This window comes from Mercenaria mercenaria, chromosome 3, assembly GCF_021730395.1.
Source record: "Mercenaria mercenaria strain notata chromosome 3, MADL_Memer_1, whole genome shotgun sequence".
In the NCBI taxonomy this organism is placed as follows: Eukaryota; Metazoa; Mollusca; class Bivalvia; order Venerida; family Veneridae; genus Mercenaria; species Mercenaria mercenaria.
The window spans coordinates 35137583-35155403 of NC_069363.1; the positions used below are offsets into that span (position 1 = coordinate 35137583).

General features: G+C 35.6%; 2 protein-coding genes across 2 annotated transcripts in view; both read left to right on the forward strand.

Annotated features, from left to right (window-relative positions):
- The window catches only part of LOC123525099 (CST complex subunit STN1-like), a 30522-nt gene extending 23463 nt beyond the window's left edge, over window positions 1-7059 (forward strand). The window contains exons 8-9 of the mRNA XM_053538178.1: window positions 333-405; window positions 2072-7059. Of these exons, the coding sequence (XP_053394153.1) occupies window positions 333-405; window positions 2072-2238 (240 nt within the window). The 3' untranslated portion in view covers window positions 2239-7059. The remainder of the gene's footprint in view (window positions 1-332; window positions 406-2071) is intronic.
- A 2405-nt stretch (window positions 7060-9464) lies between these two features.
- Window positions 9465-16668, forward strand: LOC123525097 (putative mediator of RNA polymerase II transcription subunit 26). The gene is made up of 2 exons (XM_045303841.2): window positions 9465-9788; window positions 14269-16668. The coding sequence occupies exon 2, from the start codon at window positions 14317-14319 to the stop codon at window positions 16498-16500; it is 2184 nt and encodes a 727-aa protein (XP_045159776.2). The 5' UTR covers window positions 9465-9788; window positions 14269-14316; the 3' UTR covers window positions 16501-16668.
- The last annotated feature ends 1153 nt before the right edge of the window (window positions 16669-17821 follow it).

Here is a 17821-nt window from a genome sequence, read left to right on the forward strand (position 1 = left end):
TATAACTAAATTAAAGATTTTTTGAAAAAAAAAAAAAGCTTTCAAAAGACAGGGTTTTTAGTTTAAACAGTATTTATTTCAATCAAGTAAACATTACATAAACAGCATTGTAACAAATACATTTAGGATAAGGAAAAAAGCTACAAGGTAACTTATCTTAATCCTTTTCCTAAGACTGGATACCAGTCAACAACTTTTACATATTTTTGAATGCAGATTTATGTATCTTTGCTTGTAGTGCTTTTCTTCTGATTTACACAGTTATGATAAATGTTTTTGGATACAATCAGGTACTTTGGGGAAAATACTTGTGATTTGTCTACTTTTTACAGGTATTGTTGCACAAGTCAAAGCTAGACACAAGCATAATGAAAATACTTCTTACAGATACAGCAAAACCTAAATGTAAGTATTTGAGCCGTGCCATGAGAAAACCAACATAGTGGGTGTGGATCCATGCTGGTTGCAAACGCACTATGTTGATTTTCTCATGGCACGGCTCATTTAGAAATGATACAGCTTTGCAAGATGCCAATACTACAGCTTCCTGTGATGTAATAATTCTCAAGTACAAGCATTTTAGCCTTAAAACATTGATAAAAAAGCAAAAAAAATTATTGCTTGAATCAACAGATATGATTGTATAGTGCTACTGGTCCAGTGCCTAAATCCGGACACTTTTGGTGGGTTTTTGACAATAACTTTGCATTATGAAACCACACGTGCATGAAATTTTAACTGTATAATTTTAGGTTCTTTATGTCTTTATGCAAAACAACAAAATCGTATATTGCTGATTTCATCATAAAAATGTCATCCGAATTTTGGACAGTAAAAGCTGTCAAAATCGACCTTCAGAGTGCTTAAATATTCGGACACTATTTGGGTATGAAATGCAACAAATAAGTGCACCCAAAAATAACAATTAACACGACTTTGAAACAAAACAGCCAGAGTCAGTCCTGTAAATATATACAGACATCTCCGTTCGATTAAAGTTTTATTACCTATTAATCACGTGATCATGTGGACTAGTTTCTAATTTAACATATAACTGCCAAATATAACAATAATATAATACGCAATAAAATCTATCTGAGCGAAAATTAATGTTTACAACTATTTTTACCTACATCAGGAATAATGTATATCTATTTATGTCCCTGCCTACATGCAGATTCTGTTGCTGTCGTTATACTTTTAGACACAACTACGGGGATCACTATAATGACGCCGCGCCGATTTTGTCTAATGAATTGCTTCCCTTGTCTGCAAAATGCTGGCATTTTCTTCTCTACTGAATTAATTCTTATATAACAGAAATTGGTTAAATCTTTTAAATAAATACTGTGGGAAGTACAGAATTCTAAAACATGTTTTTACATCAATTTCGATCAACTAGGAAAAAGAGTCGTCTGCAATTGGCAGAATATTTTTCTTATTAAATCAGTACCTCGTTGCACCTCAGATAACTGGTGTGCGCTGTATGATGTCATTACCTGCCAAACACAGTGTTTACTTTTAGCAGTGTGGATATTTGAAGGTAATTTTCTTTGGAAATACTTACTTTCATACACTGTTGTTGACAACTGGTCATCAAAGCTTTCGTTTGCGTCGATCCTGTTCATTCCAGTAAAAAATCACGATCGTAAAGTATTTTTTAACGGTGTCCGAATTATTAAGCACCGTCTGGATTTAGGCACTGGACCAGTAAAGCATTTTTGCAATTTTACATTTCTATATCCCAATTCTTTAATATTATAGTCCCAGTAGTCAAGTTCTTAAAGCTTATTTGATTAATTGACTAATCATTTTTTATTACACTTTATGGTCTTCTTTATGTGTTATCAGTATTTTCCAGTTCCCAAGAGAGCAATATTCCTTGGAGGTCCAAGATTCTTACATGTTTCATAGACTGGTATAATAAGAATACCCAGCAGTAAGTGCAAAAATAATAACACTTTAATATATGTATACCTTTTAAATATTTTTGCCAGAATTCTATTAACCTGATGTAAGTTCATTCATATTAAAAGTTGATTTAGTTAGATATATGCTTTTATGTCTTCAGATTCTGAGAAAGGATGTCATTATTTACATGTGTTGGATGAACTTCACAAAACCCTTCCATATTCAAAAGTGAAGAAAGAAGCTCTTATGTTTTGTCTCCAGAAACTTGAAGCACAAAGTGATGTTATCAGAACAACCCATGCACACTATTTACCATGTGGTGATTGAAGTGAACATTCTGATGTCTAGTGATGTTATCAGATCAACCCATGCACACTATTTACTATGTGGTGACGGAAGTGAACATTCTGACTAGTGATGTTATCAGAACAACCCATGCACACTATTTACTATGTAGTGATTGAAGTGTACGTTCTGACTAGTGATGCTATCAAAACAACCCATGCACACTATTTACTATGTGATGATTGAAGTGTACGTTCTGACTAGTGATGTTATCAGAACAACCCATGCACACTATTTACTATATGGTGATTGAAGTGAATGTTCTGACTAGTGATGTTATCAGAACAAGCCATGCACACTATTTACTAAGGGTGATTGAAGTGAACATTCTGACTAGTGATGTTATCAGAACATCCCATGCAAACGATTTACTATGCAGCAATTGAAGTGAACATTCTGACTAGTGATGTTATCAGAACAACCCCTGCACACTATTTACTAAGCAGCAATTGAAGTGAACGTTTTGACTAGTGATGTTATCAGAACAAGCCATGTACACTATTTACTATGTGGTGATTGAAGTGAACATTCTGACTAGTGATGTTATCAGAACAACTCATGCACACTATTTACTAAGCAGCAATTGAAGTGAACGTTTTGACTAGTGATGTTATCAGAACAACCCATGCACACAATTTACTATGTGGTGATTGAAGTGAACGTTTTGACTAGTGATGTTATTAGAACAACCTATGCACACTATTTACTATATGGTGATTGAAGTGAACGTTTTGACTAGTGATGTTATCAGAACAACCCATGCACACTATTTACTATGTGGTGATTGAAGTGAACGTTTTGACTAGTGATGTTATCAGAACAACCTATGCACACTATTTACTATGTGGTGATTGAAGTGTACGTTCTGACTAGGTGGTGATTGAAGTGAACATTCTGACTAGTGATGTTATCAGAACAACCCATGCACACTATTTACCACGTGGTGATTGAAGTGAACATTCTGACTAGTGATGTTATCAGAACAACCCATGCACACTATTTACTGTGTGGTGATTGAAGTGAATGTTCTGACTAGTAATGTTATCAGAACAACCCATGCGCACTATTTACTATATGGTGATTGAAGTGTACGTTCTGACTAGTGATGTTATCAGAACAACCCATGCGCACTATTTACTATGTGGTGATTGAAGTGAACGTTTTGACTAGTAATGTTATCAGAACAACCCATGCGCACTATTTACTATATGGTGATTGAAGTGTACGTTTTGACTAGTAATGTTATCAGAACAACCCATGCACACTATTTACTGTGTGGTGATTGAAGTGAATGTTCTGACTAGTGATGTTATCAGAACAACCCATGCGCACTATTTACTATATGGTGATTGAAGTGTACGTTCTGACTAGTGATGTTATCAGAACAACCCATGCGCACTATTTACTATGTGGTGATTGAAGTGTACGTTCTGACTAGTGATGCTATCAGAACAACCCATGCACACTACTATGTGGTGATTGAAGTGAACGTTCTGACTACTGATGCTATCAGAACAACCCATGCGCACTATTAACTATGTGGTGATTGAAGTGAATGTTCTGACTAGTGATGCTATCAGAACAACCCATGCACACTATTTACTATGTGGTGATTGAAGTTAACGTTCTGACTAGTGATGTTATCAGAACAACCCATGCTTTCAATTTACCATGCTGTGATTGAAGTGAATGTTCTGGCTAGTGATATCAGAACAACCCATGCACACAATTTACTAGGTTGTGATTGAAGTAAACGTTCTGACTAGTGATGTTATTAGAACAACCTATGCACACTATTTACTATGTGGTGATTGAAGTGAACGTTCTGACTAGTGATGTTATTAGAACAACCCATGCACACTACTATGTTGTGATTGAAGTAAACGTTCTGACTAGTGATGTTATTAGAACAACCTATGCACACTATTTACTATGTGGTGATTGAAGTGAACGTTCTGACTAGTGATGTTATTAGAACAACCCATGCACACTACTATGTTGTGATTGAAGTAAACATTCTGACTAGTGATGTTATTAGAACAACCTATGCACACTATTTACTATGTGGTGATTGAAGTGAACGTTCTGACTAGTGATGTTATTAGAACAGCCCATGTGCACTATTTACTATATGGTGATTGAAGTGAACATTCTGACTAGTGATGTTATCAGAACAACCCATGCACACTATTTACTATATGGTGATTGAAGTGTCGGTTTGACTAGTGATGTTATCAGAACAACCCATGCTTTCAATTCACCATGCTGTGATTGAAGTGAATGTTCTGGCTAGTGATATCAGAACAACCCGTGCACACAATTTACCAGGTTGTGATTGAAGTGAAAGTTCTGACTAGTGATGTTATTAGAACAACCTATGCACACTATTTATCATAATGAGATTTTTCAAAAGCTTCTAGAACAAAATGATGCCATCACTTAAGCTTTGCTTCCGTAATTTTGAAAGGCAAAATAGTGTTTTGAAAACAACTTGTGTTCATTATGTACCATGTAGAGACTAAAGCTAGGGTTTTATTTCCTCAGAAGAAATCATGTTATTATTTATCTTTTGGAACCTTGGAGGACACAGTGATGTCAATGAAACAGCCAGTACTCATTGTTTACACCTTGAGGGAAGTGAAGTTAGGGTTCTTTCTTCAGAAAGATGATGGATTTTCAGACATTGCATGCCGTTACATAGCAACATAAGTGGCATGATATTTATCAGGGTAACTAACTTACATGCCAGCAAATAGAAGTGTTCTTACATCCTGTTAAAGGTCAAGTTCAAGAAAAACGAGAATATTGATTTTACTTGAAATGTTCCTACAAGATGAATACCTATACAGTGATGGGATTGGAAACTGGAAAGTTGCTCCGAAAGATGTAGTTTACTTGTTGTGCAAATATACTTTTGCCTGTTTTGTATTAGATCTAAAAAGACTATTTTTAAGTTATTTTATCATCTGAGACATACATCTTAATTATTTTTTTATTTATACTTAACTTAATCTTATGCATGTATGTGATAATTGTGTGTTAATAAAACTTGATATATACCATGTAATACTTGCTACTTCGTTCATCACTTGTCACTTCCATGAACACTGATAGTTGTCTTATTTAAACAACACATAAAGTTGCCGACCCAGTATCATTCTAATTTAATGATAACAGCAAGACCTTTTGATGAGAGTGATAAGAATTCATGCACATTAGACTGGAGTTTCTAGTGATTTTACTTACGCCAGCCAAACCCATTTGATACCAGCGAAACCATTCTGACACCAACAAAACCATTCTGACACCAACCATACTAGATGACCCGTCCTTTTACTGATGATAAAAGAAACTAAATTTTTGTATTAGATTCCTGCATAAATTATTGTACCTCCCGATAACAAAATTGTAAGGGGTTGTATACTGGTTTCAGGTTGTCTGTCTGTCCGTCCGTCTGGCCGTCTGTCCGTAGACGCAATCTTGTGCGCACCATCTCTCCTTATTCCCTTGACAGAATTTAATGAAACTTCACACAAGTGATCAGTACCAACAGTAGTTGTGCATGGGGCATGTTAGATTCTTTTAGAAATTTTTTTTAGAGTTATGGGACTTTGTTTCTTTGTTACTATACTATATACATAGACACAATCTTGTGCGCACCATCTCTTCTCATCCTCCTGACACAATTTAATGAAACTTTACACAAGTGATCAGTACCAACAGTAGTTGTGCATGGGGCATGTAAGGTTCTTTTAGAAAAAAATTTTGCAGAGTTATGGGACTTTGTTTTTTTTTTTGTTACTATACTATATACATAGACACAATCTTGTGCGCACCATCTCTTCTCATCCTCCTGACACAATTTAATGAAACTTTACACAAGTGATGTGATCAGTACCAACAGTAGTTGTGCATGGGGCATGTAAGGTTCTTTTAGAAAAAAACTTTGCAGAGTTATGGGACTTTGTTTTTTTTGTTACTATACTATATACATAGACACAATCTTGTGCGCACCATCTCTTCTCATCCCCTTGACACAGTTTAATGAAACTTCCCACAAGTGATCAATAACAACAGTAGTTGTGCATGGGGCATGTTAGGTTCTTTCAGAATTTGCAGAGTTATGGGACTTCGTTTTTTTGTTACTATACTATATACATAGACACAATCTTGTGTGCACCATCTCTCCTCATCCCCTTGACACAATTTAATGAAACTTCCCACAGGTGGTCAGTAACAACAGTAGTTGTGCATGGGGCATGTTAGGTTCTTTCAGGGACAAAAATTGCAGAGTTATGGGACTTTGTTTCTTGTTAACATACTATGTACATACAGTCTGCATATGCAATCTTGTGCGTGCCTAATCTACCAAACCCTTGCACACAATTTAATGAAACTTCACACAAGTGATCAGTACCAACCCTAGTTGTGCATGGTGCATGTTACATTCTTTTAGATAAATATTCTGCATAGTTATGGGACTTTGCTTTTTGTTACTATACTGTATACATACAGTCTATATACATACAGTCCACATGATTATGCAATCTTGTGTGCGTCAAATTGCAATGTACTGTGTCAGTGCATGCGGGGGGTACATTCATCACCTTTAGTGATAGCTCTAGTCTATTTTTGAAATTCGATGAAAATCAAATACCTTGGTAGTTTCACTATCCTCCTTATACCAGTGTATATGTCTAAATTCAGAAAAATGTTATTTTAATATTGTGCTACAAATGATGAAACAGAACAGCACCTGCACATTGTTGATGATGTTATTTTCCTGCTGTCGTTTTAATGCATAGGCTACAATAAGTATAAAGTATTAAATTTATTTTGATTTATTGTCTCTCTCCCACCTTCCTCCCCGAGGAGTATACTGGTTTCAAGTTGCCTGTCTGTCTGTCCGTAGACATAATCTTGTGCGCACCAACTCTCCTAAATTCCTCGACACAATTTAATGAAACTTCACACGAGTATTCAGTAATAATAATAGTTGTGTATAGTGTAGGTTAGGTTCTTTCAGAAAAAAAAATGCAGAGTTACGGGATTTTGGTTTTATTACTATTCTATATACATTGTCTGCGCGCCTGATCTCCTGAACCCATGCACACAATTTAATGAAACTTTAACGAAGTGATCAGTAGTAACCCTAGTTGTGCATGGTGCATGTTAGGTTTCAGAAAAATATTCTACACAGTTATGGGACTTTGTTTTTTGTTAATGTACTATATACATACAGTCTGCATATGCAGTCTTGTGCGTGCCTAATCTCCGAAACGTCATACGAGTGATAAGTACCAATCCTAGTTGTGCATGGTGCATGTTGGGTTCTTTCAGATAAAACTTCTGCACAGTTATGGGACTGTATAAGCCCCATGTGGTTCTGGGACGATCTTGGTATGAAAAGAATTGGAACCACTGCCTTACCCTTGCATGATCGTAAGAGGCGACTAATAGGGTCTTAACACTTGGTTTTGCTGTAACTCTGTGATTCCAGTAGGTATGCAAATTTTGATTCCATACCTCATGTTTTTATTTCGATGTAAATGAGATGTGAAACCAAAATTTGTAGTCCTGTTCGGCGCCATATAACCTATACTGTGTTGGTGCGCTGTAAAACCCAAATAAATAAATTTCTTTGATGTACTGTATACATACAGTCTACATATACAATCTTGTTAGCGCCTAGTCTCCCGAACCTTTGCACACAATTTAATGAAACTTCACACATGTGATCAGTACCAACCTTACTTGTGCATGGTGCATATTAGGTTCTTCCAGAAAAATGTTAGGCAAAATTATAGGAAATGGTTTTTTTTTGTTGTTGCACTATATGCATGGAGTCTATATACATACAGTCTACATAATTATGTCAGATTGCAATGTACTGTCAGTGCATACGGGGGTGGTACATTCATCACCGTCAGTGATAGCTCTAGTTTACTCTGTAATTCGAAGAATATGGTATGCAATGAAAAGAATAATAGTAGTTGCAGATGCAAATGAGAATATCAGGCTCTTGGGTGGTACTAGCGACTTCAGCGGCAACTCTACAGAGCGTCGTTACGTCAAAGACAGTAACACTGGACCAGATATTTCCATCTGCATCAACAACCAGTGACAGAGGTTTTGCTACTAGTATTCCATGTTTGATACTTCAATAAAAGACACGCTAACAGACGAGAATCTGGCTGTCTTAGAACGGAAATTCAATTTTTTTTTTTTAAAAAACTCATATTTCGCATTAGATTTTGATAAAATATTCATGAAGTTAACAGTTTACGAGCGTATTTAAAACTCAGCCTTCGGTAATCACCACACTTTGGTGAAATATTATTTTCTTGCGTAAGTATCATCTACAGTTTACAGTATTTAATCGACCATCTGCAGAAGTGAGTCGTTTTCTAAACTCTAAAACGCACACAATATTGAAGGTTGGTTTTCTTTTGTTTGGTTTTGAGTAACACTGACAAACTTACGTCGCATTTCAAGCTTTTGCTGGTGAAGGAAAACCTCAGCTACCTCTCGGGGTATTATTTTAGGCGTGGGCTACTACCTTGGTGTAACAGAATGGACGGACGGACGGTCCAGTTACTTCTTGTCGCTCCTTTTGAGGGTAGGGGATAGAAATAAGTCTTACCGCTAAACTGTACCTTTGGTATGATTCATGCACACACAAAAAAGAACTTTAGAATAAGAACGAAAAACAAAAAATGATCAGATTAAAAACTGGATATATATGTATATACATAAACTGAATTAAAACAAATAATGGTACGTTTTCTCTTCCTATGTGACGGATAAGCAATGGTTTGGATGCAGCATCAGTGTTTCAACCGAATTTCTGCATTTTTAAACTATTTTACTACAAATGAATCGCGTGAGCAGCTACACATTTAGTTTTTTATAGTCTTACTTTTTGGTCATTATGAATTGATAATGCATGTATAATAGCGTGACATACAGAAAAAATATAGAAATATATCTTTTGCCATTATAACAGCTTTAACATCTATTACGTAGTTACTTAGTCTTTCAATAAAAACTTTAAGAAACTTAAGTTTAACCACCATTCGTTTACGGCGGTAACATAGGGTACCATGTCAACAACAATCACCCGATATTTTGTTTTATACTTGTTACCTCCCCTGAACTGATCATAACGTTATTGCACACACAACGTCACGTTACATTAATTAATTTTCTTTATTATTGGCGGTCATTTGTTATCACTTACATTGTAAAGAAAACAATAACATATGATTGATCACTTTACACTCGCTTAATGGTTAATGGAGACGTCCAGTTACACAGGACAACTACACATGTTACTGTGATATGTACGGTGAATTTTAAGTCCATATTAACGGAAAGGATAATAGACTGTTAACGTAAGTGACGTAAATATGTTATAATGGCGGCTAAGGCGTTGTTGAAATATTTTCGGATGTATTCTAGGAAACTGTACTTTACGGATCCCAGGAAGAAAGACGTGGTTTAGTGAATCAATATTCGTGCCAGTAAGGAAGGTATGTGTATCCTCATTTCATGACTAATAAGGATTTAATCTTTGTTATGAGTAATAATTGAATCTGGTCCATATTTCTTATTAAATGCTCAATGGAAATGACATAAGAAATTTATAACTCTATTCTTTTTGTTGGGCAGACGGTTTTTGTTGATTACTATAGCATTATTAGTAAATGAGGCATCAACTGCCGGCTATATGATATACATATGATGAAGAAAAAAGGGATACCATAGGCTGAATAGAAAGAGGCACACACAAAAATATGTAGACTTTTTAAGTGGAAACTGAACACATTCTCTAAGTTTATCACTGCGCATTTTTATTTGATTATAGACGGTCACTCGACAACCTTACTATCTCAATTGATGTGTAGTCAACACGTTCGAATACTTCTAGACAGTTGGAGATTTACTGAGAATCCATTCCATTATTTTGGGGCTTCCATTTTAAAATGTCACAAAACTGAACAGTTTTAGCCCAATGGTTTTATTGCCCAGGGATCTCTTTCACGTGCAAACTTTGAAGTGAATTGAAATGCAGGTATTTTCCGGGTGTATCCGAAAGGCCGAAGCCTGAAGAAAGTTTAGTCGATGCCCGAAGAGTATATAATAATCGGGGATGGGCTTAAGATAACTTACTAACTTAATTTGTATAGACCATGCTTTGTATTTAATGTCTGTACCTGTTGCTCTACTATGCATATGTTGACTTTAGACATAAAAATCGAGTTATTTATAGTTATATTAATTTTACGTAAATTAAGGCAACGAACTGATTTCATGTGATGAAGCTGCCCACAATACACTGAACGCAGTTTTATGTAACAATATACCTTATGTCACATTGACACCAAAGGCGCATTCTGTTGTCAGACTGCTTAATTAATTAGGTTGTTAGTTTATTTTGGACATATATTGACATTCCTGTCAGACTGTTTCATCTAAAGCTATGCAAGGGCCGTGTTACAATGTATAATGAGGATTCCTCGTATTGTCATTTATTATGACCCAAAAGAAATAATAACGTTTTGTTTTTCTTAGTTAAGTGATAAAATACTCATTTGCAAACTAAATTCATAGAAGAAATGTGTCTTTTCATTTGAAGCGCCCCTATATTATAGGCTATGAATTAGTAAAATGGCAGAAATAAATGAAATTAATAGCTGTATAATCTGATCATGCTGCTTGCATGCAGGAGTAAGCAACTTTCATGCCGGAGTAAGCAACTTGCGTGCCGGATTAGACCACTTGCATGCCGGAGTAGCCCACTTGCATGCCAGAGAAGGCCACTGGCATGCCGGAGTAGATTACTTGCATGTCGGAGTAGCCCACTTGCATGCCAGAGAAGGCCACTTGCATGTCGGAGTAGCCCACTTGCATGCCAGAGAAGGCCACTTGCATGTCGGAGTAGACCACTTGCATGTCGGAGAAGGCCACTTGCATGCCGGAGTAGCCCACTTGCATGTCGGAGAAGGCCACTTGCATGCCGGAGTAGCCCACTTGCATGTCGGAGAAGGCCACTTGCATGCCGGAGTACACCGCTCGCATGCCGGAGTACACCGCTAGCATGCCGGAGTACACCGCTAGCATGCCGGAGTACGCCGCTTGCATGCCGGGTACGCCACTTGCATGTCGGAGAAGGCCACTTGCATGCCAGAGTAAACAACTTGCCTGCCGGAGAACGCCACTTGCATGCCGGAGTACGCCGCTTGCATGCCGGAGTACGCCGCTAGCATGACGGAGTACGCCGCTTGCATGCCGGAGTACGCCGCTAGCATGCTGGAGTACGCCGCTTGCATGCCGGAGTATGCCAAAAGCATTTCAGAGAAACGTTCACAAAAAACATCATCCAACAGCAAGTTATTTGTATCTAACCAAATCTACAAAATTGTCCTTAAAATTTTCGAGTGCTTATCCAGTTTTATCATAAACATTATTGTAAATGATACACATACTACCTTTTTAATTTTTTTTTAATTTGGCTGACCTACCGTATGTTGTATGTGGCTCAGTCCCTACAAATAAATGAATAAGAAGATAGCTGAAACCATAAACGAAATGTAGCAAAATCTACGCTTTAACAATGAAATCAAAAATGATCTGCTAATCGCTTACAACTGCTTAAAACTGATACGTTATCAGCTATAAATGCGGTGAAATCCACTTTCTGTAACTTTTAGCATGAATTATCCTTTTTACAGAATTAACAAAAAAGTGAAAAAAGTAATGATCAAAGAATATCGGTTAAATTTTTTAAAAATCCATTGAGACTAAACTATATATAGGAGATGTGTCAATAGGTTCTTACATTTACAAAATCAGGTCTCCCTAATTTCAAATCTTAGATAATTTCTGTGTTAACAATGATTTAGTTTAATCATATTTTATTGCTTATTATTATTTATAATAACATATATAAATGATTGTACATGTACAGCCAAAAGATAAGAAAATGAGCCGGGCCACAAGTTCTTGCAACATCAATAAACGGCCCTTTCCGATAGATAAACATAAAATAACTTGGCGGGGAAAACAAAATAAATATGAGAAGTTGTGTTATTATCATTGAAATAATTTGTAATTAAATGATCAAATCTGTCTAAATTGAAAATCAGCACGTTATTCTCAAATTAATAACAATTTATCAGTTTAAACTTTTTTTTAAAAAATAAGAAACATCAGTCTTATCCATTTATCATGCGATATTTTGCAATATAAAACAACTACAATAAAGATATATTTTTTGCGTAAAAATGATCTGCTACAAGGTCATTTGCTACCTTTTCGCTTACGATTGTTTAAGAATAATAATAACTTACATTTGTATGGCAAAATAATCAAGTCTTACGTCATAAGACAGATAGCTCTATCGTGACATTGGAAGGAAGACTGTAGCATCTTGAATATATTTGAAGAAACGCTCAAAATGTTTATTACAAGTAATATACCTCCCCTTTTTTATCCTCATTTATTGGGTCTCAATCGGTGTGTTCATTCGGTTTCAAACTTAGAATAAGGTATATTCACACAAAAATAAGCACGTGTGACACCTTCAGTTATGTCAACATTTTGTCAACATTCTGTCTAATCTATCAAGTCACATTTACATATTTTGACTGTTTTATTATAAAGAAGTCATATTGTCAAATTGTTTAAATTGACTTTTCAAACACACCCAAGTTGAGTTTCGGCTATATATTATTTTTCTACAATGTGTAAGTGGCAAAACTCGATATATTTTGTCAAATAAATACTTCATACACCGGATGTTTTCACAGTATATAAGCAGGTTCACTGACTTTTGGCACTATTTTTATCATTCATTATTTTTTATACACTATTTCATAATATGAAGTTATGAAATGACATTGCCGTAGACAGAAATATGTAGTGCTGAGTACGAGTAATTTGACAATAATCCTTGCCCTGTGAAACTGTCAATGGAATAAATATAATGTGAAAATGACGACATTATTAAGAGAGGAATCATTGAAAAGCTAAATTGCACATGCGCCAGAACCAAAACGAAGGCATTATATGTCTTCATTAGTCCCATACAGGTGCAACACCGGTGGGGATTATAGGAATACCGTCCGTTCAGCCGTTTGTCCGTCCGCAAATCTAGATCATGAAATTACTCAAAAAGTATTCAAGCTAGGTTAATAAAATTTGGTATGTGAATAGAGGGAAGTTTGTAAATTATACATAACGCTTGTAGGTCATAGGTCAAGGTCACTTTTGAAGGTCAGGTGAAAATTATATCCGCTCCACAACTTTTATATGCAATATTAGATTATCTTAGTGCCGTTATGAGACAATGTGTCAACGCATGCTCTGTGCTTGTCGGTTAAAGATCAAGATCACTGTTTAGGGTCAATTAAAAGTTTGTTTCTGCTCCGTAACTTTTATTTGCATGGAAGGATTAATCAATACCTTCACAGAAATGTTCCCCATGATAAGACATTGTGTTGCGTATATGATCTATGCTTGTAGGTGAAAGTTACTGTTGAAATTAAAGTAAAAGTAGTGTTTGTTTCTTAGCTCCTAAATGCATTGAATCATTTTTAGTCCTAACACTGTTGCCAACAACCAAACAACCAAGACGAACACTAACAAAGTTTCCCACCGGTAGGAGACTTCTGTATTGCCACTGCAATACTCGGTCACTTGTTATATATATATCCAAATGTAGAGAATCCTCATCATATATATCTAACTTTACTAAATATGTAAACTAATCGTGTATGTACATCTACATTCATAATGAAATGTCTTGCTGTAACAGTCTTCCAGTTTTTAGTGGTAGTGTAATGTGCAAACATGTTTACAGCGTGCACTATTTCTATCCTAATGCATAGTACTGTTAATGCACATAATATTGTTACTTTTATGTACTATGTGTGATATTTGTTCATGTTTTCAAATATGAAATTTTGGCCTAGTATACCATTTAACAGTTTTATCATTCTTTTATTTCAGATATCTTCAAAACATACAACCATAAACGTTAACCAACTAGACATAAATATGAGACGAACAACATTATTAGTAGTTTTGCAACTTTGCTTTGAAACTTTTTCCATTGTGACCTTATCCTCCTCTGTTACATCAGTAAATACTGCAAAGTCTGTTCCAACCTCATCTGTAGCCAAAACATCGATTGGAACCTCTACATCAGTGTTACCTGCTTCAAGTAAAATTTCGTCAAATTCAACGTCAGCAACAACCTCGTCAGAGAATGCGACGTCAAGCAAACCTGCACAAGATAAAACTATCATTTCTTCAATACCTACTTTTGACTTCTCATTGCCAGACAAGCAACCTACGCCGAAAGTTGTCGATACTTGTCATACCAAAGACATGTGTAAGTCATTGAAAGGGTTTTGCAGGAGAGGTACGTGCCATACTAAGAAATGTTCTATGGAAATTTACTGTGTATGTGATGAAGGATTTACAGGACAAATATGTGATAAAAATATCACAGAGATAGAAATTAAAAATGGAAAGGGAAATGGTAACAATGAAGCAACGTCAACAAAAAGTCCTTCGAATGAGGAACTAGTCAGTGGAAAATCAGTCACTTCACCTAAAAGTAATGAGTTAGTAAACGGTTCATCAAATACTACTTCTATACATAAAGAATTACTAAATGATACATTAACAAACACTCCAAAAAACAAAGATTTAGCAAATGGTACGTCAACAACCACTCCTAAAACTAAAGTGTTAGTGAATGGGTATATCGATTATAACTTGATAAAGATTAAAAGTGGCAACTTCGGCAATGGGAATAATAACAGAAATGAACATGTAAATGGTAGTGGTAAAAGCAGAAAAAATAATGGTAAAGTTAAAGGAAGTCAGGGTGGATCAAAAAATGGAGATGGAAAAATTAAGAAAGATAAAGTCAATGAGAAATTGAGTTCAAATGAAAAGAGAAGTAATGGAAATTCCAAGAAAGTTAGTAGAAAGTTGACAAATGATAATAAACTGATAACTAGTAATAGTAGCAAAAGCGGCAGCTCCAGTGACAAGAAAATAAATCAGATAAAGAAGGTGAAAGGTATATCCTTGAAGAAATCTACGCACTCCACCGATGCTCCTAGTAAACATATAAAACATTTATTTTCTGGGAAAACTGTCCATGCCGCAAAAGCTACTAAGGTGTCTTCTGACGGTAGTTACCTCAAAGGCCCGGAGGTACATGTGCCTTCTGATCATAGTGTGACTGACATAAAAACGTCACGAAATGAAATAGATAAAGGGAAACCTTCACTTATTAACAAACAAGCTGACGTAGTCACTATAACAGCCACTTCAGTTAAGCAAACACGACTTGGAGTAGCACCAGAATTGCTTTCTTCCGCTATTCGCGATCCCCTTGAAACAGATATGAAAAGAAATATAAATGTAGGCACAAAAAGTACAAAACAGACCGAAAATGTGGGGACGAAAATTGAATCTAAAGTTAGCAAAGCCAGTAAAAGAATTTCTAAAGGAAAAACGGAAAGTAAACCAAAAGAGAAACCTCACTCAGAAATTGTTTCTGCAATAGATATAGCAAAGACAGACCAGACACTAGTAGCGAAAGAAGCTGGATCTGTCAGTATTGCTAACAGTACTGTGATTGAAGTGAATCCTGTATTCGCAAATTCAGAAATAAAAATCACTATTGAAACTTCAAATGTTGACAAACTTCTAAATGGCAATAACATCACAGACACATCCGTTGGTTTAACAATAAACGACGTCAGTGCCTCATCGGCAGATCGACTCGAGAAAATTGTCAAAAATAAAGCAGTAGGTGCGCTTGATAGAACTGCAAACAACGATCTAAAACAAGGACAAGAGGGAATAAAAAGTAAACCTGTTCGTAAAGATTCAACAAAATTTCAGTCAGAATCTGTAAAGAAAAGTGACACGACTGTGTCAGCTTTGCAAACGACAACCAGTACGAATAAATCTGCTAGGAAAAAGGTTGGTGCTAGTCAAAACTCGGACACGCGGAAAAGTACAACATCACAGATGATAAATCCCATCATGCAGCTCATGAACATATTTCGTTCTCATAAATTTGTAGAAAACGTTTCCGCTGTGAAAATAGAAATTATCACAAAACAAAATAGTTCGGATGTTCAAAAATCTTTGTCAAAAGAAAACATTAAACAAACCAGTAAAACTATTACTGGTACCAAAGGGAGGGTCACGTGACCCAAGGACTGAAACATCATCTGTAACTATCCGCGTTTTGTTGCTTTTTCGTTGATAAATGTTGTTTTTTGCAGTAAAACATTTTAATTTTTGTTTTGTTTATCTATGACAGTAGGTTACAGGTTTAACAAGCACTGCAGTTTTATCTTAATAAAAATGTAAATTGTTTGTTCCTCACTTTACGTTGAAATTTCCATTAATATATATCCCCCCTTTACACTTTCTTGTTTTTGTATATTTTTTAATGTCGGTTAAGTGACAAGTTTCCACAGTAAGTTGATTAATTACTGACACAAACATATTTTTAATTAATCTTTCCGGGAAAGGGTTGTTTTATTATTTTAAAATGTCGTGTTAATCAAAACAAGGATACATGTTTATCCGCTAGGAAGGGACACGTTCCGGTTTAAATGCTCATTTGACGGGTTTGACATTTACACACATATTATGTAAACGTGTACCTTGGCACTGGATCCAATTCGTAAATCTCAGCAATCTTGTTGTAGTGGTTGATGACTGATCATCGAAAAAAATAAGACCCCTTAACAGTGTCTGCTATTGTTTTATTTTGTCACATATTTTATTTCATGGGAAAGAAATAGTGCCATTGATATTAAGCTAGTTGACGTTTGGATCATTTCCAGTTTAAAACGTTGGTAGGCTTGACTTTGTCTATGTAATGAGAAATTTCGATGTTTCAGTAAAAGGAAAGTTAACAGGTGTAAAGAGGGAATCTTACATGTGTTCCTGTCCACATTAAATTTATTGAACTAAATTAAAGTGATAATGCTCTAGTTCTACAAGGTTACTTTCATAAAAGATTACTTACCTGTTCTGCAATTAGGTTTTACACTCTTTTCAAGTATCGGACGTTTCACTGATTGCTTCAAGTCCATGGTAATATAAACTATGCATAGACAAGAGTTATGACAGGGTTATTGTAATAGTACCTTTATCTGCTATGTTGTATTCGGCTCAGTTGGATTTTGCTAGGTATAGATCCATAAGTATGATCCGATCTGGCAAAATCCACGAGAGCCAAATGCCTCATTGCAGATCAGTAGACTGCTTTCATAGTCAGTTTCTCATAAACATACGCCTGTTTCTAGTGTTACATCAGTCAAAGTGACCATACATTTAGAAAATACGACTGAAAACTCGTTTGGGGTTCTGTGTCATCGGTGATATGCAGGCTTAATTCAGACAAAAACATCGCAAGTACATACTATGATAAAATATGTTCATGTCAAAGATTCTAAAGATGTTATAGTTGCACCTTTATTCTTCTAGCGATACCCTCAAACATCAAAGTAAAGCTAGA

Excerpts from the sequence above, each read along its gene's own strand:
- LOC123525097 (XM_045303841.2), top strand. The coding sequence starts at position 14,317 with ATGAGACGAACAACATTATTAGTAGTTTTGCAACTTTGCTTTGAAACT.